This window comes from Myiozetetes cayanensis, unplaced genomic scaffold (assembly GCF_022539395.1).
Source record: "Myiozetetes cayanensis isolate MyiCay16 unplaced genomic scaffold, myiCay2020 scf2-11, whole genome shotgun sequence".
Lineage (NCBI taxonomy): Eukaryota > Metazoa > Chordata > Aves > Passeriformes > Tyrannidae > Myiozetetes > Myiozetetes cayanensis.
The window spans coordinates 32958739-32983161 of NW_026087411.1; the positions used below are offsets into that span (position 1 = coordinate 32958739).

Below are 24423 nucleotides of genomic sequence, written 5' to 3' on the forward strand. Positions count from 1 at the left end.
GACATGAGAATTGTAAAGAAAACTGTTTCCCCTTTCTTCAGGTCATGACTGCTCTATTCGCCTGTGGAATCTTGAAAGCAAGACGTGCATCCAAGAATTTACTGCTCATCGCAAAAAATTTGATGAGTCCATTCATGATGTGGCATTCCACCCCTCCAAATGTTATATTGCCAGTGCAGGAGCTGATGCCCTGGCTAAAGTGTTTGTATGACAGAGTGCTTCCTGTTCAACTTTAGCTTTGTATATATTTAACCAGCTGCACAAAGAGAAGAGGAGGGCATGAGTTGTTTTATCTTGCCCTGTAATTCAGAGAATGTTTGTAAGTGTTTAGTTTTGCAGGGTGCTGTTTTCTAAATTGACATTTGCTCTGATTTCTGTGAGCTCAGCTGGTGCTGAGAGCTTGGAATCTCTCAGTTTCACATAGTTAAAAAAAAAAAAAAATAAATGCTTTTATTTTAGAGGGTGTGAATTTTCGTCCAGGCAGGCCTTGGGTGAAACTAGGTCTACATATTCTCTACTAATAAAATGGAGTACTGGAAAGAAGGGGTCTAATTGCATCAGGGAGCAGGAAAAGAGGGAAACTTCCTAGGATGCTTCTCATTGAGGAATCTTAATGTTAAATCACCTGGAAGAAGTGATTCAAAGTCAGTTCACATGCTCATTACTGTATCACGTGAGAGGCACTTTGTCATCCCTTTGGTATGAATAAAGTAGATCTTGTTCAGAGAGCAGTAGCGGATAGTTAATCTTAGCCTAATCTGGTTGCTAGCCTAAGGTAAATGCAATTAAAGGAAAGCAGATTACTAACACAAAATAAAATGCAGCAAAGTTTCTGTTACATCTTCTATGTTATACAGTAAATATTTAGTTTGCAAAAAAATTTATATAGTTTTTGAAGACTGTATTAGCATATGGCTAGAAGCTGAGCCTTTACTCTAACTCCCAATTAACAACAGACTGAAGCAGTCTGTATATACTGTAGTAGCAATCTTAACTTATTCAGATTTTAACGCTGTTTATTCTTGGAGATCTGGCACAAGAAATTATCCTAAAGCTTTCCAAAGAAGCTGTCGTACAATTTAGTTGTCAAACATTCATCTCCTCTTCCTGTTTCTGCTAAAAAGGGTATCATTCTGGGCATTAAAAGATAACATGAAATACTTTTTTTGAAGATTAAACTTATACCTAATGCTTTGTATGAGTCCTGCTAGTGGAATAGGTGGGAACTATACAAAACTCCATCGGTTTGAGAGATTCTGCTACTTCTAGAGGTATTTCCCAGCTTCACCATTTGTGGGACTTTCTAACTTGTCCACTTTGCTGGGTGTATTCGTGCCATTGATTAGGTTACCTGAAGAATGAGTACTTCTTGTAATTACTCAACAGATGTGCTTTGTTTATCTATTCAGAGCTTCTCTGTTGACTTGAATGACAAATAACTTCTAATCCAATCTTTTAGTCTTTTTTCCCCTTCTTAAAAGAAGGTGAGTGGATTCTTTTCTATTATGTGTCATCATCAGAATTATTACTGTTCATAAGCATGAAGTTGGTGTTTTCCTCTAATGGGAATGGAAAGCAGAATTTCTGCTGGAGATGATTTCTGGTGCTGATGTGAGTAGCAAAGAACCCAATGCAGCTCTTCCTATACCAGCCTGAGGTTAAGACTGGAAACTGATAAATCTTTACCTTTAAACTGACACTTTGTAAACAGAAGTCATTGAAAGATATCAAAATAGGGTTTGACTGTGTTGTTTTTAGGTGGCATTAGGGGATGGGACCACATTTGAAAGCTGATCTCAGAGTTTAAATCAAGTATATTTCTTAGGTAAAAGGTTGACCTATGTGCTGTTTGAGCCTGCAACACATTCTATGTACTGCTAAAATATCCTGGAATACCTTTTATTGCTCAGAATATTCAGAAATGTCACTTCATGATATTGATATGCAATATATTTCCGTAGATAAGATTAGAACTTTTACCATGAAACAGATGACTACGATAATAATACAGATTATTTAGTTTTTATGAAATGATTTGGTTGTGATGGAAAGGGGGAAACTTGGCTGCAAAACTGAGCATTCAACTTTGTGAGAGTTCTGTGTACTTGACTCATATTCTTTCAGTGTCATTATTTTATTTCTTTTTGAAGAGAAAATTACAAAGATTTATTTGAAAAATTCTAAAAGTTATGTATATTATATATGTGTATATATATTGTAAACATGTACTAAATGTGTCTAGTAAGGGAAGATTCCATGGGTGCATTTTAATGTTTTAGTATTAAGAGTTCTCTTGAGTTTGTGTATACAAAGGATAATGGTGTGAGTATGAAATGAATGTTGTGCTTTTGCTTACACAGTACAATATGTAGTCACAGTTGTTTAAATTGCTGTACATAAAAACTAGTAGGCCAGCATGCTTGTTTTTAAAGACTGTCATTCTGATTACAATTGGAATGTAAGACGTGGCTGTTCAAATGTGAATTGAAAGATGTTTCCTTCTCACTATTGAGCTCTTGCTCAAACTGAAAAGTGATTTTTTTTTAAAAGCTGGCAATAGCTAGAGGATGAGGTGCCTTTAAAAAAAAACAAAAACAAAACAAATGTAGCCTTACAAAGAGGTTATGGAGTATATATATTTTTGTGCTTGTCTTCATAATTGATGTCAATGTCTTTTTACTGAACTTGCTCACGTACTTGTAGGACTGCAGGGTATTGTGCATGAGCCTGTCAGATCTTCTGAACATCATCATAGGAGATAGGGTTGAAAAAATTATTTAGGTTATCTAGTCCATCTGCTTGCTAAAGCAGGGTTGTAGACTTGTGAGTTTTAATATTGTCTTGGCCAGTGAGATTTTATATATGTTCTAAACAATTAGGCTTCCTTTTGAAGATTATTTCAATGATTACATCTCACTGATGGGAGGATTTACATGATGTTTAGTAGCTCTTTTTTGTAACTTCATGCCAGTATTCCGAGCCGTGTTTTGTGCCATTTTGCATATTCCTCATGGTCTTTGTAATTTGGAACCTGCATGCACACAGTGGTCCTGTCTGCATATTTCCAGTCCTTTCTGCATGCTATTTTTTTTCAGTCTGCTTTTTTTACACAACATTTTCTTGTTTTGAACTTTTTGGCTCAGTTCTCCATATCTTGGTGTTCATACTACCATTCCACATGCATGATTTGTTGGACTTAGTCTGAAGGCCATCTCTTAACTGTGGTTGTTCTTTGGTTGGGTTCATCCTCTGTAACATGATGCTTTTGTGTAGGAAAACCAAACTTCTGTTGTCTCCCAAACCCAAATCATATTTCTTCATTTCTAACAACTGCTTTAAATAACTTTGAGAATTGCTGCTTTTCGAGTTTCTTCTTCACTTTCAGGATGTTTTTGTGAATCTTTTGCAGCTAGAGACTTAATTCCTGTTTCATGATTATCCTGGGTCTTACAAGCTTTGAACTTCTGACCTCTGAGGGCACTAAATTATTTTTATTTGTTCCCTTTATGTGTGCCCTCCTTCCTGGCTCAATATAATTGGTAACTTTCATTAATGTGATACATACTTTAATTGAAAGTGTAAACAAAACTGGACCTAAGGCTTATTCTTGCAAAAAACATTTTTCTGCAACATCAGTATGTAGCATTTTATCATTACTATTTTTCCCATATCTAATTTACATGGTAAATTCTTTTAATGGTTAACTCATATATTTTTTTTGTGTATGTTAGCCTATGCTACTGATTTTGGGTTTACTAACTGATTTAATGGGAGAATTTTCAGTTCTTCTGTATGTTGAAAGTTGGTCTGCTAGTTTTAAGTACTCTCACTTTTAATTTACTTCACTGTGCTGTTTGCTTTCACATATTACCAAAATGCCTGCTCAGAATAATTTGGAGTAGCCTGGAAGAAGCTCTAGATATATTGTGTCACTCTGACCGAGTTGTGGTGTCTGCATTTATTTTTGTGCCTCAAAGACAAAACTTTTGACATACCACATAAACAATTTTATTGCTCTTAAAAGAATCACCTGATGAATATTTTGGAATCTCATTCATCTTTATTTTGATAAACTATGTTCTTTAGCAAGAAGCCTGTAGAATTATTTGCCGCATACAGTGGATTATTTTTTTAGGATGTATATTTTCAAATAATGTTAGGTTAAAGCAGTCTCATATGTAATGTGGTTGAGTAAGTGTGTGGTGTTCACCATACAACTTTGTGATTAGGTCGTACAACACAATTTTTCTATCATGAATTTAAAGTAACCAGAAACTTGTCCTTTCCAATAAATATGTGAGAGATAAAGGGCTTAGTTACACCACCTTTTCAGTACACTTATTGGATCACAGATGTGTCCCCATTCCTTCCTCCTTATGTTTTAACAATGTAGTTTTGGGGAGCAGTGAGTTCCGTAAACTCATGTGTCATTTGAGCAGCGTTTAATGGGCAGAAGTGTTAGTCCATCTCAAAGGAAACGAAAAATTGAAAAGGAGGCTTAATCTTCAGATAAACAAGTTTGGATTTTTTTAAATGCCTTTCAAGATGTGTATTTGGGAGCATTTACAGGCTGTGCCTCAGCAGTGTGTTTGCAGACTGTCCCAGGTATCCAAAAACCTACTTGATACCTGTGTGAAGTATCTAGTAAATCTGAATTGCATTAAGGAAGGAAATGGTTTCAGGTAATTTGTGACTCACTTAACATGTATTGCTTTTCCATTTTCTTATGGGAGACCTGATAAAATTCATGGAAATAAGTGTGAAAACATGATGCTAGTTATAATGTAACATTTAAAAATATGCTGAAATTTGTGGCTGTTTAGTGGAAATTGGTTTGGACTACACTGTTAGGAATGAAGAAATCAGAATACCTCTTCAATGTGGTAAATTGGTCTGTGTAAGATCTTGTAATCTTTGACATGGTAATATGAGTTTTCTTGGGCATCTACTGCTTGCGAGCATCATAGGGATGCACAGTGTAGCTGTTACTGTTGAGTGACAGAGAGGAAGAAAAGATTTCCATGAAAAAAATACCCAGATATTTCAGGAAGCTCCATTTTTTCCATAAGGACATGAAGGCATCGAGAATGTTTTCTCTAAATCTGATAATGTCTTGGTTGAAGAGGATTACAACTTGACTCTTCCATCATCAATTTCTTTAGGCTTAGAGGAAACAAGTTGCCTGTAAACTGCCAGTCAAAACCTCTGCTATGTTTCTGCTGAGTGGCAAAGAAACTGTTGGAATCCAGTGTTGATCCATCCAGTTGTATCAGGTTTTTCTTATAAGAAACAACCCCTATTGTAAAAGAGATAGTGTTACATGGAACAGAGCAAACGAACAAACTCCTAGAGAGGACAGAGAGGGACTAGGATGACTTTTGTGTAAATAGTCCTTGTTCAGACAAGTGATCTTGTTTATTTGGTGGGACTCTTCCCAGCAGGGAGGGTGGTTGGAAATAGGACCTTTAAAATAACGTCTCTGCCTGTGCTAGTGAACACAGCTGTTGTGCAGGATATCTATCCTTTTGATATCTTTTTTTTTTAGTCTTTCCACTTAAATCCCACTTTGAGGTTACATTTTCTGAGAATCTTAAACTCATCTGCAGTGAACTCTTCCTGCAGGGTAGATTTCACAAAGGTCTATTGATTTTTTCTCTCTGAGCATTTTTTCTGGAAGGGTGGTGAGGGTTTCAGCTTCAGCCCTACCCCTCTCACCACCAAAAGACTGATTTGTACCTCCTTATTCCCAGTTCATTTAATTCTAATGAGTTATCTCTTACCCTACCTGCTGACTTAGTTTTGCTGCTCTGTAGTCAGTTGTGAAAGCTTACAAAGTGCGATATCATTTAGGATGTTTTTGAGAATCTGAATTTCACTACAGAAAGCGTAAATCCAGTTGAATAGTACAATTTGTGGGTCTCAGCTGGTTCACTGCCAGGAGATGTGTTTCTAGATTCCAAGATCCAAAGTATGGCCAAGCTAAAAAGGCATTTAATGATATATGCTTTTTAGCCCAACTTTCTTTCTGGTAAAGTGTGGATTGTGGTATTGTGCGTTAAACTAATTTTGCCCTGCTTGTGCTGCCAAGCCATGCTGTGATCCTGGGAGATCACACAGGTGTTTAAACCATGCCCATGCATGTGTTTTCAAGCTGCTCAAAGCCTTGTGTTGACATGGTCCTCAAGGCCAGTCTCCTTGCATTCCCCAAGTTTGAACTGCAGGCTCCCGAGTTTGAACTGCAGGCTCCCAAAATTACTTCCTGGCTATTTGGAGAAACCTCGGTCCTCATGCCACAGTATTAGACTGAAGTGTTGAGAAAAGATGTATGCAGCTGGATTTGTACCATTCTGAAAGGGAAAGGATAACTTGTTGCCAAGCCAAATATATTCATTATTTTTTGATTACTTACTAAAAGCAGCCAAAAACATTGTATAAGGGATAAACAATGGACTTCAAGCTAATATTTTTCCATTAAGAATTTATTTTTTTATTCTTCCTGTCATCAAGATATAGTGCTTTTTTGGATGTAGCTTGTTTTCAGATGTATGGCTCCTAGAATTGTTTCCTTGCAGTTGGACATTTACAGACATGCATCAGTTTTGATAACTCTCATATGTGTTAGCACTTGTTCTGGAAATGAAAACTGAGCATGTTAGCTAATAATTTCTTGTACGTTTGTAGCCCAAGCAGACTGAAAAGCGGTCTTGTGCTATGTTTTCCTTGTATAGCGCATCTAAAAAAAAAACTTAGAGAGGGAACTCCATGATGAGATGACTTTTGTTGCTGTAAGCTTTTCTGTTGACATTTGTCAGCTTATAAACTATCTGCATTGCATTTTACATAATTATCTTCAATTGACTGTCAGGTTAAAAAAGAAATTTTTTTTTGCCATATGGACTGTAGTTCAGATTTTTTGCTGTTGTTATTGCTTATATTAATATGTTCTTTTTCCTCTCTATGAGAAATAACTTTTGAATTTAGAGTTACCTGACACTTTAGGAGAAGTTACCACAGGTGATAACCACTTAAATGTTAGTAAGTACGGTGGCTCCTCTTCTGTTTTGGGTCTCTTCCATGGCAAATGGTTGATACAAATATGCTATTGTGGATGATATATAAACAGCTAAGGGAAATTAAGACTCCCCTTCAGAAGTATGTTGAGGTTATGATTTTTTATGCCAGTTTTGAATGACTACTTTGAAACAACGTTGGGCTTCAAATGTCTTGCAAAATGTTGAATCCAAACGAGAAATACCTACTCTTTGTGTAATAGTCTGCTTGTCAATTTTTTTGTGTATGGCTCAGTACAAGGCTGTATCAGAATTTCAATACCATGAAATTACCTTGTTTAAATGGCACTGTCTTACAAAAGTGAATTTTATTTTAAGGGAGAAATTCTGTTTTCTAATTTGTGAAGGAAATAGTTTCCTTGGGAGTAAGCATCTGTAAGTGTAATATATTTCATGATTTTGAAAAGGCTACTTAATCATGAGAGATAGCAAAAGCGAAGAAGTGATTCTTTCTCTGAAGATTTGTTAAGCATTTATTATTGTAAGTATAAATTTTTTCTTTAAATGAAAATCCTTCTTCAAACAATTAATATGAAACTTCTTGCTAAAATTCAGTAGTTTAAAATCCTGGATAAATATCTAAAATGGCAAAGATATAAAATTCACAGGGAGATTATTTTGAAATATGCCAGTATAATTTTGAGCTTCTCAACTGCAGCCCTGAAGTTTCTCTTTTTCACTGCAATTCATATTTTGTGAAACTTTTTGGATAGGTTATATTTAAAGCTACATTCACTTGCCTGAATAAGTCAAATGAATATTTTGTCATTAAAATTATATAGATCTGCTTATGTTAGTGTGCCGTTTAAAATGAGACCTCATTGAGGTAAACATGCAGGTATTTGTATTGGTATGACAATAGTGAAGTGGGGTATCTGTGTACTGTACCCACATTCTGTGCTGAGCAAAATCACATGGACTTCCAGAAATAAAAAATGGTTTTTAAGAACAGCTTTATTTAATGTTGCAGCAGCAAGTAAGTGTCATTTGTACCATATAATTATGTAAATTGGGTGCTAATAAATACTATTTTTCAACATTTTGATTTGTGTTCATAATTTTGCATAAGACGTGTGTGGTTTTGGAGCATGTGCTAGGAGGGGGAAGTGCACTCAGACTAAGACAAGTAGACATGTTTGTAAGGGCTCGAGGTAACTCCATGTGAAGTTCCTGTGGAGCTGTGTGATGTGTCACTGTTCACAGTAATGCCTCAGTTCTTCTGTTCTCCATATGTCTTGCTTTTGTACTGCTCTGCCAAATTAGCACTCTTTGGCACCCCACGTCTTTCCACGTGCTTAGGTGAATATGGGGTGAGCAGAGGTGCGGCGTGGGTGTGGTGCTGTTGTGCAGGAGCTGGTCTGTCTGCGGTGCATTAATCTCAGCCAGACACAGTGCACTTCCTGAGGTCAGCATTCATTTAAAATAAAAATAAGTGTATGGTTCTGCCCTTGGGGGGAGGATGAGGGAGAGCAAACCACACATCACAGATGGTAGTCGTGTTGCTACAGGAAGGTGCTCAGAATGGCACTGTGAGGGGGTGCTATGGGAACCTACACAGAACTGAACAGAACAACTTGTTGTTAGTCAGTCCATCCTGTTTTTTTCTAAGCTTGTAGGTGGGATAAGCGAAGTTCTTATCTCGTCTTCACGGTAGGTGTAAAATAACCCTTCTGATTTGGTCCTTCTCATCTTCCTGCCTCATAGGAAAGGAGTAATTGCTTTATGAATTGACAATACAATTACATTCACCCCAGTGTTCTGCCTCCAGAGAGGGTCAGTAGAAGGTTCCTGAGGTAGTGGGAAAGATGATTTTGTGAACAATATAGGAGTGACTCTTCCCCGTGGGAGGTCTTCCTAACATGCTTATGGATTTGCCTATGAACAAGACATGTTCCCATGAGGATTTGGGTGTGAGAAAAGTGACTATATTTGGTGATACAGAGAAACTTCTACTATTTCTCCTTGTGCTTAAAAAGAAGTCATTTCCGTGAGTGCTGGAGTTCTTGAACTTATCAGAGTTTTTATTAGAAATCAGAGAGGGGGTGAAACTGGTGTTAAGAGAAATAACACTTGTGTCTCTTGCCATTCAATATGATTGACACAGTTGATTGTAAGTAATGTAGCTGATGCAGCGCCAAAACGTGTGATACTGCACACACACCCCCCACCCAGTTTAATTTTTAACAAGTTAAAAAATATTACCTTGAGGAATTTGAAGAACTGAGCTGTGTAGATGTACATTTGCAGTATGTAGGTGACTTGGCAAATGTAGATTGTCTGGTACTGACTAAGATTTCTAAAACTTAGGTGGGAAAGGAAAAGAAAAGGGATCGAGTTGTTTCCATAATGTTGCTCATGGGCAGAGAAAAATAGCTAGAGGAATGATATGACTTCTTTCAACCATGAAGTAATTTAAGGTATGTATTCCACAGAAGACTGATTTAAATTTGGTGTCTAGGTAATATTTCTTGATATTTACTGCTTGGTTTCACTTGCTAAGTATGAATAATAACATGAATAATTTTCTGTGGAGTTTACAGGTAAGGTGTTAAATCCACTAAACAAGTTTAGATTGGGTTGGTCCTGGCTGGATGTTTAACCCCAGAGTTTTTCCTGGTTACTGGAATGGCTTGCCTCGTGCTGGAGAGCCATGGGGGAAGGAATGCAAGGAGGAAGGAGAAGCTTTCTCTACCCACCTGTCAGCAGCAGCCAGGAGAAAAACTCCTCTTGCCGAACCAGAAAAGCAACAACAGCTGAGGAACAGGAAGGTGCACACAGTGGGCAATACTTTCTGTGCAGGGTGGCACAGTGACAGCAGAAGTGCTGAGTGTCCCACTCAGGGAAACGGGACTTTGAGTTACCTCTTTGTGAAGCGATGGCTGAACTTTTAATTGAATTTGGTGGCTCACTGAGAATGTGAGTGGCTAATACTGGAGTCAGAGGCAAGAGGTGCTGAGATTGAGCTCTGCCAAGGCTTCCAGAGCATAGACATCAGTATTTATTTCCAGGTAGGTGTTCTGCACTGTGATTGCTGAGCACTGATAAGCCATCAGCTCAACTTTGAGTGCAAAAATACTTATTTCTTAGGAGAGGGTGATCAGACAACACCTTCTGGAATGGGTATCCAGTGACTAGTTCAGACAGCTCCCAGTCCTGGGTGGGACCTGTCCTCTGCCCTTCTCTGGGATGCCTCTGTCAGACAGCAGGTTCCACTGCACTGGTCAGGCATCTAAGTGGCCCACTATCAAGCAACTGGACATCCAGATTCTCTCTTGATTCAGTCCTGCCTCTAGAAAGTGTATGGAAACTCTGTGATTTTTCCCTTCCTCACCCACTTCCAAAAGAAGCCTAGCTCTAAATAAGACATGATTTTGCAGACTTTGGTAAATATTTATGTCTTTGATGCCTTTCAGTCCTTAGACTCTGAGTCCTTAACTTTGAGATTACTCTAAGGATTTTTTACATCTGAGCATGTAAAAGGATATTGAAGCACCTGGGGCTTTGCCAATCTTCCATAATGTAGTAATCACCTCAGCTGTGCTTCAGAAACTAGAATGGCATGGGCCATATTTGGTGGGTTTTTTTTTAAACCCATATGAGATGACATGCACTGCATATGCCTTTAAGACAATTTTATTGCAAAAGATATAGCAATTGATAAGCTCAAAATAGCTTGTATATGTTACAGAAGGAGTTCTGCTGCTTTCCTGAAACAAATATACCTCCTTGAACATTTATCAAGATACATATGTAAGTTATCTTGTTTTTTAATAACAGTATTTAGAAACTTTTGTAGGTGGCAAGTAATTTGATTGCTATGAAAGGTAAAGGTTGAGAGGAGTGTGTTGCTTTTGTAAATGGAAGAGTGTATTCTTATAAGTTTTGAGGCTTCTGCTTAAGTTTACAATGTTTATGAATCTAAGTTTGGATGAGAGTTGGATTAAACCACTTTCACACTTTGAGATCCAACAATTTCAAGGTAATCCGAAGAAGTAAATAAAAATATACATTGGCAAACGAGCACCATAGTTGTTCTGTAAACTTAAGATAAACCATTTAAACAACAACAAACCCTGAAGTGCCCATTATAAATTCCTGACATAAGATAGCTCTGCAACTTCCCCGTGAAAGAGCTCTTGAAAGCTTACTGTCATTGCTTAAAGTTTAAGTTTTAGGATGAAGCTATATCCTATATGCATATATCCCTTATGCATATCCTAGATAACATGTGTGGCTCTAGCTGTTCCTAATATCTCAGCTGTCATTGCTGTGCTTCCTGCAGAGCACAAGTGAAACACTGGGGAGTCTCTGCAGGGTACCAGTCTTAAGTGCCACAACAGTACAGTCAGTATGGAGAAGAGTACACGTTGGTAAGTTGTTGCATTAAAAATTAAACCACAATATTAAGAGTAGGTATAAGTTAAGACTTAGGTCTTTTTCTCAGCTAGCCCCAAACCAAGCCCCAAGTAAACAGTTTTCAGACAATGAATCTGGCGCGTGAACTGAAGTCCCCATTAAATTCAGTTCATGCGTTTGAGTTTTGTCCAGCCCACGTAATGTCCGTTGTTGACAGAAAAGATGTGTTCAACCAAACAGTGAGGAGGTGGGAAATGGGGAGTATTAGGTGTTACTCTGCTCATACCTAACTCTATTCATAATCATTTTTTCAAGCCAAGAAATTATTGCTGTGGAAGTGCAGCAGCACAGATTAGTGTTAACAGTTCTGCACGCAAATATATTTTATGGGTTTTTTTTAATTTTTTTTGGAGTCTGGCAGTGGCCTGCACCTTCTGTCTGGGTAGCATTGTTGAATTGATGATATTCTTCTAAGAGGAAGATCTGAACCTTCCCTGTGTAAAACCAGTGTTTCCTCCAGGACTGTTTCTGATAACCTCTTGAGAGGTCCCCAGCCTGGCTTATGTTACCACACCAGGGGGATCATGCAAAATCTGCTGGTTTGCATTATGCTTATTTAATTGGCACTTTTTTCAATCACATTTCCAAACATAACTATTTAAAAGATTGTGCTACTTTTGCTGACAGAAAGGAGTTTCCCTTGCGGCAATTAATTTCGAATAAATTTTTATGTGGCTAATAAATATCTTGGGTCATGGTTATTAAAACTATAAATGCTGTTAAAAGCTTGATTTGCAAGTAATATGGGAAATTTAATTTCTTCCCATTTCCTGTTAGTTCCACAAGCCTGATGCGGCATGGCTTTGATTGCCATAAGGTGTGTGGACACATACATTTTTATTGGCTCTTTGATAATCTTGCTTAATGAACATATTTTCTTAAATTATGCTGGGTGGAACCTAACCACCAACTGCTGCTTCTTAATTAAAGCGCTATTCTTTTGGTCCTCCTAGTGTGTCAGTCCCCCCTCACTGACTAGTGATATGAGTAGTTCTCCACTTAAGAAACCACTGTGTGTTTTGACTGATCCAGGGCCATAGTATCTACATTTTGAAGTCAATCCATTAAAACTTAAGTCTATCCCGAATTTGAGAGAGGGTGTCTGTAAATGCTTGAAATGCTGTGTTTCCCAGTATGTAACACAGAGTTTAAGGCAATTCCATTTTAGATCCTGTTAATGGCTCTTGAATAGCTCTCCTAGCACTAGAAACTGCTGTAAGCTGTTCTGAGCAGTGGTTTAACAACAAAGTGGTAGGTCTCAAATGCTTTTCTGAGTGTGAGCAACTTAAACCCACAATTTTTCTCCGAGTCTCTGTCCTGGCAACTTTTCTGTGATCCTGCAGGTCTTGAGCCACCCAAGAGCAGAGGAAGAGAGGTAAGGAGGCAAGATACTTCTCAAAATCAAATATTAATGCAGTATTGAAGGACACTTGCAGTTCTTGCAGGTTGCCTGCCTTGTGGATTTGGGGCTTTATTGGAGTTGACAAAGGGTTGTATGGTCCCAGAGCTTGACCTTTTCCCCTCACTTGTTTTCCAGTCTCACAGGGTTTCGATAAATCTCAGTGCTTGAGTTAACAGTGGCTGAAGCTTGACAGGCTGGCAAGACAGCAGTATGGAGTAAGGCCTGCTTTTAAGAAGGCACTCAAATTTGAGCTGTGGTCCCCATCCAAAAGAAGCATCTGATCTTTCAGCCCTTATCTGGGTGTCATCTGGTGGGCAGTGCCAACAGAGGTGCTTCTGCCACAGCTGCTCAGCAGCATGGCCACCTTGAAGGGACCTGGCTGCTTCAGGGAGCAGGTGGTGCATTGTAAGGAGCTTGTGTGTGTCCAAAGGTGAGAAGTGGGCAAGCTGGGGCTCTGTTCTGGAAGCAGCTTTTCAAACTGCTGTATTTATTTCCTCCATGTTTACTGCCTCTTTAGCTATCCATCCAAATCAGAGTTTCTGAAGGCTGCAAGGGAAAAAAAAATATCAACAGTCTACACAGAGCATGCATAGGGGCAGAGCTGCAATCAACCTTGCTGACTGGAAAGTGCCAGAGGAAAACACCTTCAGTGTTTTTTGTACTGAGGGCTGGCATTATTCCCTGGCACTTGATGTGCCTTCAGCATGGTGCCAAGGGTCCTGCCTTGCTTGAGTCCATCAGTTCCGTGGCTGGGAATTAAATTCTGTGCAAATGTTTTGGATGAGCTGATTAACATAGCGGTAGAGGTTGTCAAATTCATCCACAAAGAAGGAATGCTCCTTAGCAGGGTCTGTTGCAATGGCTTCCAGTTCATCTGGGGCTGCCCAAGCAACTCCGATGGAGTAAGCAATGACTCCTGGAAAGAAATAGAAGAAGCATAAAAGTTTTCTTTGCATTAAATTTAATTTAAGACCAATTCTGCAAATGTAGTTTCCAGACCACAAAAAAGTGGACAGTGAATTAGAGTGCTCTCTCTGTATGAAAGTGGTATTTTCAAATTGGAAGAAAGGTCTAATTTGTGCTTTAGAAGCACCTTTTGCCAACAATAAAAAAGGCTTAAACAATAGTAAAGCTTTTGTTCTGGGTCTAAGCAACAGGCTTCTGAACAACAACCTCTTATTCCAATGCAAATGTGTTGGAAGATATGACTATCCTGACTGGAAAGCCAAAGGAGTCATGTGTTACTAAGACAGTAGAAGTCCCTTGAGATCTCCTAGACATAGCTGCATTTGCAATGATTAATGGGATTATTTTTTTTCCCCTGAAGTTCCTTATTCAGGTGTTAAACAGTTACTGATCTTGTTAGAGCTCAAAGAGGCCCCAGGGTTAAGTACTACTCTTCCTTCATAAAGTTTCTTCTGGTGCTGTCACATCATAGCGAACTGCATTTATCTGGAAAAATGCTGGGACACGTGGGGAGAGCAGGTAGTGATAGAGGAGCTTACCGTTTCGGTGAGCTTCCATGGCCGGCACGCTGACGTCATCGTAAGACCTGCCATCTGTAATGAGAATCATGATCTTTCTTTTGTTGGGTTTGGATTTGCTGAACAGCTGCTCTGAGGCGTAGCTGATGGCTGCTCCTGTGCTGGTCCCACCACTCCAGTAACTGATCCTTTTAATGGCACTCAGCACATCCTCCTTCGTGCTGTACTTGTCAAAGCTGAACTCCAACCTTTGCTCATAGGTGTACTGAACGGCCCCAACACGGGTGTCCGTGTCTGAAATCTCAAACTCCTTGCTGATGTTGGCTACAAACTGGAGGACCGTGCGGAAGTTGCTGGTGCCGACGCTGCTGGAGCCATCGATGACGAAACCAATGTCGGCTGAATTGAGGCACGTCTTGCTGCAAACCAGCCGGTCGGTGTCGCAGACCCGCTTCACCAGGGGCTGGACCACCTTGTGTAGGCTGAACCAGCTGGGCACGTTGATGGAGTAGAAACCATTTGTCCTGCACACTGCCTGCAAGGCAACACAAGGATGAACGCAGTGGAAATCCACTCTGCCTGCTTCTGCTGGGATATGTAGCTAAACTGTAAATATAGGCTCCTGGAAAGAGCAATGCTGGAGTCTGAAATGGCCTCTCCTCCAGTCACCATCTGCTTCCCTGGGAAATGATGTCAGTGTAACATCACAGATACTTCTGTAATGTGAAAGTTTTTCCTGCCTTTTTTTAAAAGCTGTGGGATGGAGCTGATATTACAGTAGTGAAAGAAACGTAATAAGGAAGTTTGCCACCTGTCAAGCTTTTTTACATGAGTTACAGAGCTTCTGTTAGCGTGGCTCCAATAGCATTCTAGGAGCCTGTGTGTTTGCTGGGAAGCAACTTCAGCTCCCATCCTTCAGGGCAACAAGGAAAGTTTTCGCTGCTGAGAAACCCTACTACCCTGAAGTGAAACCTGGGGCTTAATTTGGATTATCCTGGGCTCATACCATTCTAAGCAGAAAAACCCAGGCAATTTTGATGAAAAATGCAAAAAGCTCAGTGTGTTGACTCTGCCAACTATTAAAAAATAAACAAAAAAATCATTAACTTTTATAAGTAAATACTCATAGAGGCCAGATCTGTGGGAAGGGTCTATAGTGGGAGTCAGGTGAGTGTGGGTAGGAAACAGGGGTGTCACAGAAGAGGAAGTGGGAGAAGTCAAGTGGGGACAGGGAAGGAAGTGTGTGAATAGGCAGGATCAAATTGTCCTTGGCTTTAATGCCTTATAAATGTTAATGCCTCAGGTCTCTGGATAAAAGTATTTTGTTAAGCCAGGCTTTATCTATCAACGTAGTGATGGTGTGTGTATCTGACTCTTTTAAAAGGCCAAGGCACTTGCATAAGGAAGTTACAGTTCCCTCCAGTCTGGGCTCCTCACAGTTTGCTGCCCTCATTTGCTCTTCTTCCTGTCTTGCTTCTATTTTAGTGTTACGATGCAGCAGTATCAAGTCCTTCTTTACCTTCCTATTCTGAGTCCACTCTACTCACACTTCTGCTGTGTTCCTGGCAGGCTTGCAGACACTCACTGTACCTTTACTCTCTTAAAAATACTAAATGCAAATGAGACTACAATCCACTTAAATGCTGACCAGACAACACAGCTCTCTGGAGCAGCTCTGAAACTCATGGGAATGATCCATGGCAGAGCAACTCAGCTCAGATTGGAATCTGTTTTTTGAAAATACCGGATAACTCAACAGTGTTTCCTGAGCCCAGCCCGTTCTGGCACTTGGTAGATATCTCCTGCTGTAACTGGGTGCCAGCTTGCCCTGAAGCGCTGTTGAGCAGGCAGCTACTGTTGGTGCCAAATACAAATCGATCAAGGCTTGCATTCTCATTTTTAGCTGCACATGGCAGGGATTTACTCTTTTTCTAAGAGCTACCATGAAGTTACCATAGCAGCAGAAACAAATAACTGAAAAATAATGTGCATCAACAGTGGAAACAAAATGTTTGAGGTACCCAGTGTAGCTGAAAAACTAGGATGCGCTTATGTTGCAACTGTCCCCACATTCGCTTGTATGGGACCTGTTTGTAAATGCAACGTTGACATTAGGCTGACAGGGCTTCTCACCCTTTGCTGGGTGGGAAATGCCCAGCAGTAGGCTCATTAAAAGCTCAGGCTGCAATTTTGCTTTGTCATACTGCTGTATACTTGGAAAACCTCTCACCTCAGTATGACTGCAGCTGTGTGCCAATGTTTAGTCGGACAAAAGCCATTTGCCCCATGATACACCTCAAACCAGAACTTTACTGAACTTCATTCTGACTTCAGCATTACTGCCTGGCTTTTTGTACAGGAGACCTCAGGACAGTGCATACAAGCAGGACAAGAAATAACTGTCAAGGTAAGAAGGAAAGGGAAATGCCCTGAATTAAATAGGTTGGAAAACATAGTCAGAGCCAAGCTCCTGGCAAGACCCAGCCTACTAAATACCTTGTCCACAAAGTTCAGTTCAATAACATTCTGCTTTTCATTTTGAGCAGCTGCTTCAACTGTGACAAAGAAAATGTTGATCCCTGATTCTCTGGCCAGCCTGGAGGCCTCTTCCACGCGGTCGGTCGGCCACCCGTCCACCACCACTACAACCACGTTGGGTGCTCCACCTCGGTTTCCATTAGCATCCAAGAAGAAGTTTTTGTTAACAAATGAAAGTGCCTTCCCTGGAATAAGAGAGGAGTTGAGGAGTTACAGATGTGGAAGCACTCTGCCTGATAATATCCCATGAAATGGTAGGTAGGGGGCTGACTCAAGCATTGGAGGCTGCAGAGAGCTGGGGAAAGCAGTTTCTGTGGCTGCGTGAGTGGGGAGGAGGTCATTTTTGTCAGTGTCAGTGCTTCCTGAGCCCTCCTGCGCTGAACCCCCTTCCAGAAAAGCTCAGGGTGATGAGCTGAGTTAGCAAGGATTCCCAGAGTACAATGGGAACTACCCACAAGGAGATAGGTCTCTCCTCTCCACTTGTGATGGATTTGCAGTGCCCTGTACCAACACATGCAGGTCATGGTGGGAACAGTGCCCTCTCACCAGTGCTGTCCTAGCACTGAGCACTGTTTGGTCACAACCTCTGTCCCCAAGAGGACATGTGGGTTCGCTATAGCCCAGGCTCTTAAGTCCTTCCTGACCTGAGGATGTGTAAGTAGCCCCATCACCTACCAACATTGGAAAGTCCCCCTTTCTGTTGAATTTTCTCAATGGCGTTTCTTATCTCCTTGGAGCTGGCATAAGTTTTTAAGTTAAATTCTGTGGAAGGGTCATCACTAAAAGAAGAAATGAGAGCAAGTGTCAGTGTTTTGCTTCACATACAACACAAAAGCTGTAGGACTGATCTGTGCTACCTGGTTCCTGAATATGAGCTGGAGTGAGACCTTTAGCACACATCGCCTTTGTGCGGTCATGCCCTGTGGCAATGGGAGTAGCTGCCCCAGAAACTCTTACCCATACTGAACGATGCCCATCAGAGGACCAGCACTGCCAATGCCAAGGGCTTGAGCCACGTTACTAAGGAACCGCTTCTGGAGCTGAAAGCGGCGTTTGCCAATGCTCCAGCTTCCATCCATTAAGAAGGACAAATCAACCTTGCAATCTGAGGAGAGATAAAGAAACACGGAAGATATTTTTAGTCCTTTCTGATAGCTGTGCTTCTTGTGAGCAGCAAAGGCCTAAAATGTCTGCATCCAGTGATTTGTCCTGCTGTGCAAGCTCTGTGAAAAGCCTTTGACGAGGACAAATCACAGCTGGGGGCTCAAGTCCGTCCTACTCATTGATAAACACAATTCTTGGCATAATTTTGTACCAAACAGCCTCTGAGCTTGTGTGACAAAAGGGCAAGAATCTTTTCCCAGGGATCAGTCTGGGAGCACTGCATTTGGCAGCTAGAGAGGTCAGCCATGCAAGAGCAAGCTGACTTGTATCCTGTGCCACAGCTGGGACTCAGCATGCTTTATTTGCAGTCCAGAGGTGGTGGGAGTTTGTAGAGCCAGCCATGATCCTTAGATTTTGTGGTCTGGCCACCTGCAGAGCACAAACTACAGGGATTTCCTTGGTTATACTTCTGTGGACTTAATTGATAAAATAGACATAACAGGAACAGTTCTTCACATATGCTGTTAATGCTGCTCAGAAAGGAGGGAAGTTCCCAAAATGTGTGATGCCTGGGATGTGCCTCAGGGGGAGGAAGCCGTGGGGTCTTTTCAAGCAGATTACAATCCAAGATTACTGACAATGATCCTGGCAACTCTACACTTTTGAATGAAAATAGTTCCTTACTTTCATTCCGGGCTGGAGCTCACATCAGGGAAGAGGATTTTGCCTGTTGTGCTCAGACTGAGTGGGAGCTGGTTTTTTTACATATTGTTGTGGACCTGTGTGTGCAGCAGCAGCAGCAGTGTGCTGTTGTGTGTTGCCTCTCTGAGCTGAAACAGTGTTCTAGGAAAGGTATGCCTGCACCCAAACAAGCTTTTCCCTTTAATGACACAGATGAACCTCATCTTTGTGCTTCTGCAAATGCTGTCTTCATCACTGACAGCCTGCTCTCATGTCTCTGAAAGTTAGTGGTGAAACGTTCATCATTGGTGTGCGACCAGGAGTGGGATCAAAATTTGGCTTAACAAGAGTGCTAATTAACATTTTCCCCTTCCGGCATCTGGGTCATCCCTATCTCTTGATTTCCCCGTGATGATGCCTCCTACCAATCAGACTGTCCAAACTAGTGTGTTTTAATCATTAGGTAGCCCGAAGGCTACAAAGCACCAATTGTTCTTACTGGCTTATGCAACTTCCTCCCATCTCATTACCTTCAATTTTTTTCTCCCGTAGCTGTCTCTTTTTTCTAATTCTAATAATGCTGAATTACAGGACCGTGACTGAGAACTGTGTCCATTCACAGCAATCGTGAGGCAGGGTCGGGAACCCACAACAAATGTCTCAATTAACGGCCAAGTTTTCCTGAATTTCTTGTCCTTCAAAGGGAGCTACACCATGAGACCTATATGTGGAAAGTAGGCAGTTTGTTGGCCAGCAGGGTCTGGGTGTGCAAAGATTTACATACACTTATATACAGACTTAATTTCTGGGAGGATTCGGACAGCGGGAGTATTTTGGTGCTGGGACACTGCAAGAGCACAGGCTAAAGGTACTTCATAGGGAGGTGAGCACTTTCTGATTTGCAGGGAGGCAAGATCTGAATTAGAGATTTTATGATCCTAGAGGTATCAGCAGGATGAGAATTTTGCTTCTGGTGTGTCTTATCTCAGTTCAACTGCTAGAAACACAGATGTCCTTGCCTGCGTCTCCGCTGCACTGAGCTCTGCTTTCCTGCAGTGTGATGGGGTCTGTAGGACAGAGCCTTCCCCTTTTCTTCTTTCCCTTATTTCTGTATCAATTTCAGGTATATTTGACATCTTTGGTAGGGAAAAGAATAGTTTTAAGTATTAGGAGGAGTGCCTGGGAATATATAGGCATTTGGTTCAGCAGTTCATATAAAGAGTCCAGTCAGCGTTCAGCAGCCAGCGGGTGGGCAAGAGAAGACCCAGGCAACGCTGGGAGGGTGAAGCCCCCTCTCCGAGGTGGCTTCTTATGAGGAGGTGGCAGACCACCCCATCTCTCCACTCAGAGTTTGCTTTCTGTTTCTTCTTCAGCTCTGGTCCCCATCCAAAGATAAGATAATGGGCAAATCTGTCTTTAATTAGAAAGGGCATAGAAGATTTCCTTTTTAGAGTAGGGGAGCCTACTTTTTCCTCACTGGACTTAAGGGATCCTTGGTGGCCCCTCTGCATCCACTCTCTCCTTGCTGTGGCAGGTACCAGGTCCCTTTCTTAGGTGATTTCCTTCCCTCCCACCCACTGCTGTGGGAAGGGTACCCACACACAGCATACCCATGGGAGTCTGCTATGGTCAGCAGGACTCACTTGTCTAGCCCTGGCTGCAATGCGCTGGATTGTTGTCCTGCACCATCAAAGTCCCTGAGAGAAGAAGCTCTGCACCCCAGGAGCATGGAGCTGGGAAGAGGCAGCCTGGGAAGAAGCAGCAGTGAGCAGCCACTATCTCCCTGCCCAGGTGAGCTAAATTTTGGCTGTTATTTCCTTCCTTGTAGAAGCAAAAATAAATTACATGTGTAAGAGGGGTCGGCAGAGAGTGCTCGCTCTTTCTCTGCAAGAGAAAAATGTGTTTCTGGATTTTCACAGGCTGTCTCAAAAACTTACCTTTTGCTATCTAATTTAAATGCGTTCTAGCAATATGTAATTAATAATATGGTATGGCTCAATTATGAAATTAATTCTGAAGTACGTACTCTGGTTACCCTGGGAGATGGACTCCAGCGGCTTCGGATTCAATTCTTCCTTTGAACTGAAACCTAGAAAGAGAAATGAAAGGCTCCATCAGTGTGTGCTTAGTGACTGCCTCTGTTCTCTAAGGAAGCAAGCAACAGAGTGACTGCAGAGACCCCCTGGCCGGAGGAGTGATGTGGGAGGGAATGGGGGGTAAGCTACCTTGGAGCTTACCTTTTCCCACCTACATCACTTCTAGGGTAGAGCAAGAGCAGAGACAATTCTCTCCAAACACCAACTTTGAATAATCCCCTTTGGGAGTCAGTCCCCTAATTACCAGGGCTTGAGAGCAACATGCACAAATAGAGGGCTCCTCAGGAGCAGAGGCTGGTGGCCACGGTGTGGGATGGTGACTTCCCAGGAGTTTGCCCCCAAGAACCGGCACTGCCACCCTGCTGGCTCACCATGCCTTACGGTGAGCTGCACAATGTCTGAAGCAGATGAGCGACAAGTTTAGCATGTTGCTTCTCTGTCTGGAGAGGAAGGCACAGATAGTGAGTGACTCACCCTGCCGTGTTATAGCTGGGAAAATAATGCAAGCCACAGCTCCTTGGGTGCCCCCGGAGGACTGAGTTATTTTGCAAAGCACAAAAGAGAGAGGGTAAATGGTGTCAGAGAGATATGGTTAAGTCATGGGAAGGTCTTAAGGGCCACTAGTAGATTTTAGCTCAGGACTCCGGTGAGGTATTTGGGTGGTAGCAGCCTTGGGAACATGAGTTTATGTCCTTGTGAGATGCACTGATTCACAGGGCACCATTAGGCTGGCATCAGAAGGTCTGAAAATACTGAACTTCACTCATGACTCGAACGTCTGGCAAGTGTCTCCTACTGTGCAGTATCTCCCTTCCAAACAAGGGCAAAGAGCTGTTCCTTTTCACTACAGCATGAAAAGATTAAGAGGATTTAGCTGGGATAATCCTCAGAGGAGACATCAGTGATTAGGCAAGCCACAAACTGAACGCTCCCCAAGAAAGCAGTTGGTCTAAAGAACACCAGAACAGCTTATTATTTTGTAAACAGCACATTCATTTTTATAAGAAAAGGAGGAGGAAGACTTCCTTGAAGTTTCATCACCAAATAAGTCAAGGAGAGACTACAGACTTTGGAGAGACAGTAAAAAGGTAACTTCAGAAAATGTGAGCTTAATATAGAAAAAAGATGAGAAATTACTAGGTGCCACAGAGTTTGTCTACACACAGCAGCCAGCCATAAGCAAGCTGAGGATGAGAGCAGTGTATGTCAAGGGACATCAGGGAAGGTCACCAACTAAATATGAGGGGAGGTGGTTGCTGAATGTATTAATGACCAAGCCATATTAATGCAGAAAACTGCCAAGAAAATGGGGGGAAATACAAGTCCACCTCCCTCTGTCACCACTCCTATTTCTATTCCAGTTAAGTCTAATAATCCATCTCTCATAACTGTCAAATATATCTTCAAGGAGTCCTTCTACCTGCATGCTGAAAGCTGTGCCTAGTTCTGTGTCAGGGGCCACGTTTGTAGTAAGTCTGAGTATGCAGGACCTAGTGTAAAGCTGGCCTGGTGCCTGCTCCCCTGCTGGGAGGCTATGGCACAATGCAGCATTCGTATGGGACAGGTTGCTTTGGTTTCTTAGTTTTAAATTCAGCTGCCAGTGAAGAAAGTTTCTACTGCAGAGACTATATAGACCAGCTAACAGCAGCCCTGTGTGATTTCCTTCTCCTTTGCTTGTCCCCAGGCATCTGCTTTTGCCCTGTCACTAAAACTAGGACACAAAGCCGGCTGGGGCACTGGGCTCGACCTTGTACAGGAGCCCTTGTGGTCACCTATGAATGAAGTAGATAAAAGGCACAAAGAGTAACCCTACTTTGTTTATGGCAAGAGCTGGCAATTGCCTTGTGTGTTTTGTTTGAGAATTTCCCTGGATATGTCTGGCCAGGTTAGGACTGTTTGAGGGCTGGTGTGGCTTTTTGGTGCTGTGTACGTGGTGCTCTGTGGTGCCTTGTACAGGCTTATGGTGGTTTTATCTGATGTGGAAGTTAAGGGCAACATGTCTTTGATCCATACTCATCCTCTCTTTGTCAACCACATGGATGAAAATGATTAATGTTTTTTTTCTTTAAAAAAACAGTCTTTAATTACACAGGCATGTCATAGTTCCTCAGTAACAGACCAAAGCCACACTTCATCCTGCAGCCTGCACACTGCATACCTCACATGTGCCAGCTTGGTATCCCATATGTGCAGTTCCCCCCCAACCTTGCCTTATTTGCAGAACAGAAAGTAGGTGGATTTAACACTGTGGTGAAATTAGATATTAACATATGCCATCCACTTTAGCAGCTAAATTGTATACAGAAGCTAAATCATAGTTATCTGCCTCATGCACTTATCTGTATCCAATGAACCCCATATCCCTTTTCCAGGCATACAGCTGACATTAGTTTTGCTGGTATAGAAAATTCAAGTGTAGGCAGTGCAGCATTTTTTTTTTTTATTTGCCAGTACAGTCACCAGTTCTTGAAGGTTGTGGGTCAGCTGGCTGATTTGTGCTTAGTGGAACAATAAGGTCACCCACCAAATGCTCTTCCCCAACTAATTGGGAAGGTGGGCAGTCTCTATGGGCCTCCCTGCTCTGCCAGTCCAATTTAACGTTGGTATTGCCATGGGAATTTCAACTTGCTGCTTGGGCAGTCTACGCCATGCTAATTAAAGTTCCCTTCACTGATTGTCACAGCTGTCCACACTGATTAAACTTCCCATTCACTTGAGTAAGACAGCAGCGACTACATCCACGCCAGGAACAATTCCTCTGAAGTGACAATCTGAATTCATCAGGCTTTATCACACTAGTCTACGCTGGCACTTCAGTTGCTGAGAAACTACGAATACAACATCCCTTCCCCCACGCCCAACCTTTCATTGTATTTAATGCAATCTGTCATTTTCTGCCTCAAAATATCCTTCTGCACCCCTGGCACTCCTAGAGCTTTTCCCGAATAAGCACACTAATGGCTTAAGCTACAGAGAATAGAAACGCTTCCTCTCTTTGGCTCAGGCTGTTGGAGAAGGGTGATCTGTTTGTGTTTGGGATGGTGCAAATTTTGCCTCAACAGCTATCGCTGCTGACCCTGGATTTGCAAGGTAATGCATATGGGTTATGCTGTTCATCACAGCCAGTGCAAGGATTAGTTGTACCTCAGCTCTGAAGTAAGCAGAGCATTCCAGGGAATGGTCTTTATAAGGGCACCAGCATGGCCCTCTATAGCAAGAAAACTGTGATGGAAAAGATGTCTTATATTGGATGGTCAAGGCCCTTGTAAGAGGGAGAGTTCCATGTCATGAATTGGCCTGTTATCTTGTGTAGTCTGCTTTTAGTGTTTCTGAGCAAAGGGGGCCCTTAAATGTTGAACATGTAGAATCTGCAGTTCATAACTGCTCTTGATCAAGGGTTGCACAAGTCTTGGTCTTGTTGTGGCTACTAGAGCTTGCTACAAATGTAGGGCTTTTTTCCCCTCAGCAGTATTTATAAAATCTTATCATCTCCAGCTTGCCAGTTTTTAAGGCTAAAATGTCAGAAAATTTCAGTGATGCTCATTATTCTTTACATTTGGCTTAAATCCTTCTTTTCTTATCTGAATGTCTTCCCTAAGTGTATTGACATCAGAATAATCTGATTGCAGCTC

General features: G+C 41.5%; 2 protein-coding genes across 8 annotated transcripts in view; one reads left to right on the top strand and one right to left on the bottom strand.

Moving 5' to 3' along the window:
• Positions 1-8109, top strand: part of STRN (striatin) — a 70834-nt gene extending 62725 nt beyond the window's left edge. For all 5 annotated transcript variants that reach the window (XM_050315537.1, XM_050315538.1, XM_050315539.1 and 2 more), the window contains one exon: positions 42-8109. In XM_050315537.1, the coding sequence (XP_050171494.1) occupies positions 42-211 (170 nt within the window). In that variant the 3' untranslated portion in view covers positions 212-8109. The remainder of the gene's footprint in view (positions 1-41) is intronic.
• A 2578-nt stretch (positions 8110-10687) lies between these two features.
• Positions 10688-24423, bottom strand: part of VIT (vitrin) — a 53543-nt gene continuing 39807 nt past the window's right edge. For all 3 annotated transcript variants that reach the window (XM_050315541.1, XM_050315542.1, XM_050315540.1), the window contains 6 exons: positions 20722-20784; positions 17868-18015; positions 17586-17689; positions 16869-17095; positions 14394-14907; positions 10688-13804 (listed from right to left, as the gene is read on the bottom strand). In XM_050315541.1, the coding sequence (XP_050171498.1) occupies positions 13626-13804; positions 14394-14907; positions 16869-17095; positions 17586-17689; positions 17868-18015; positions 20722-20784 (1235 nt within the window). In that variant the 3' untranslated portion in view covers positions 10688-13625. The remainder of the gene's footprint in view (positions 13805-14393; positions 14908-16868; positions 17096-17585; positions 17690-17867; positions 18016-20721; positions 20785-24423) is intronic.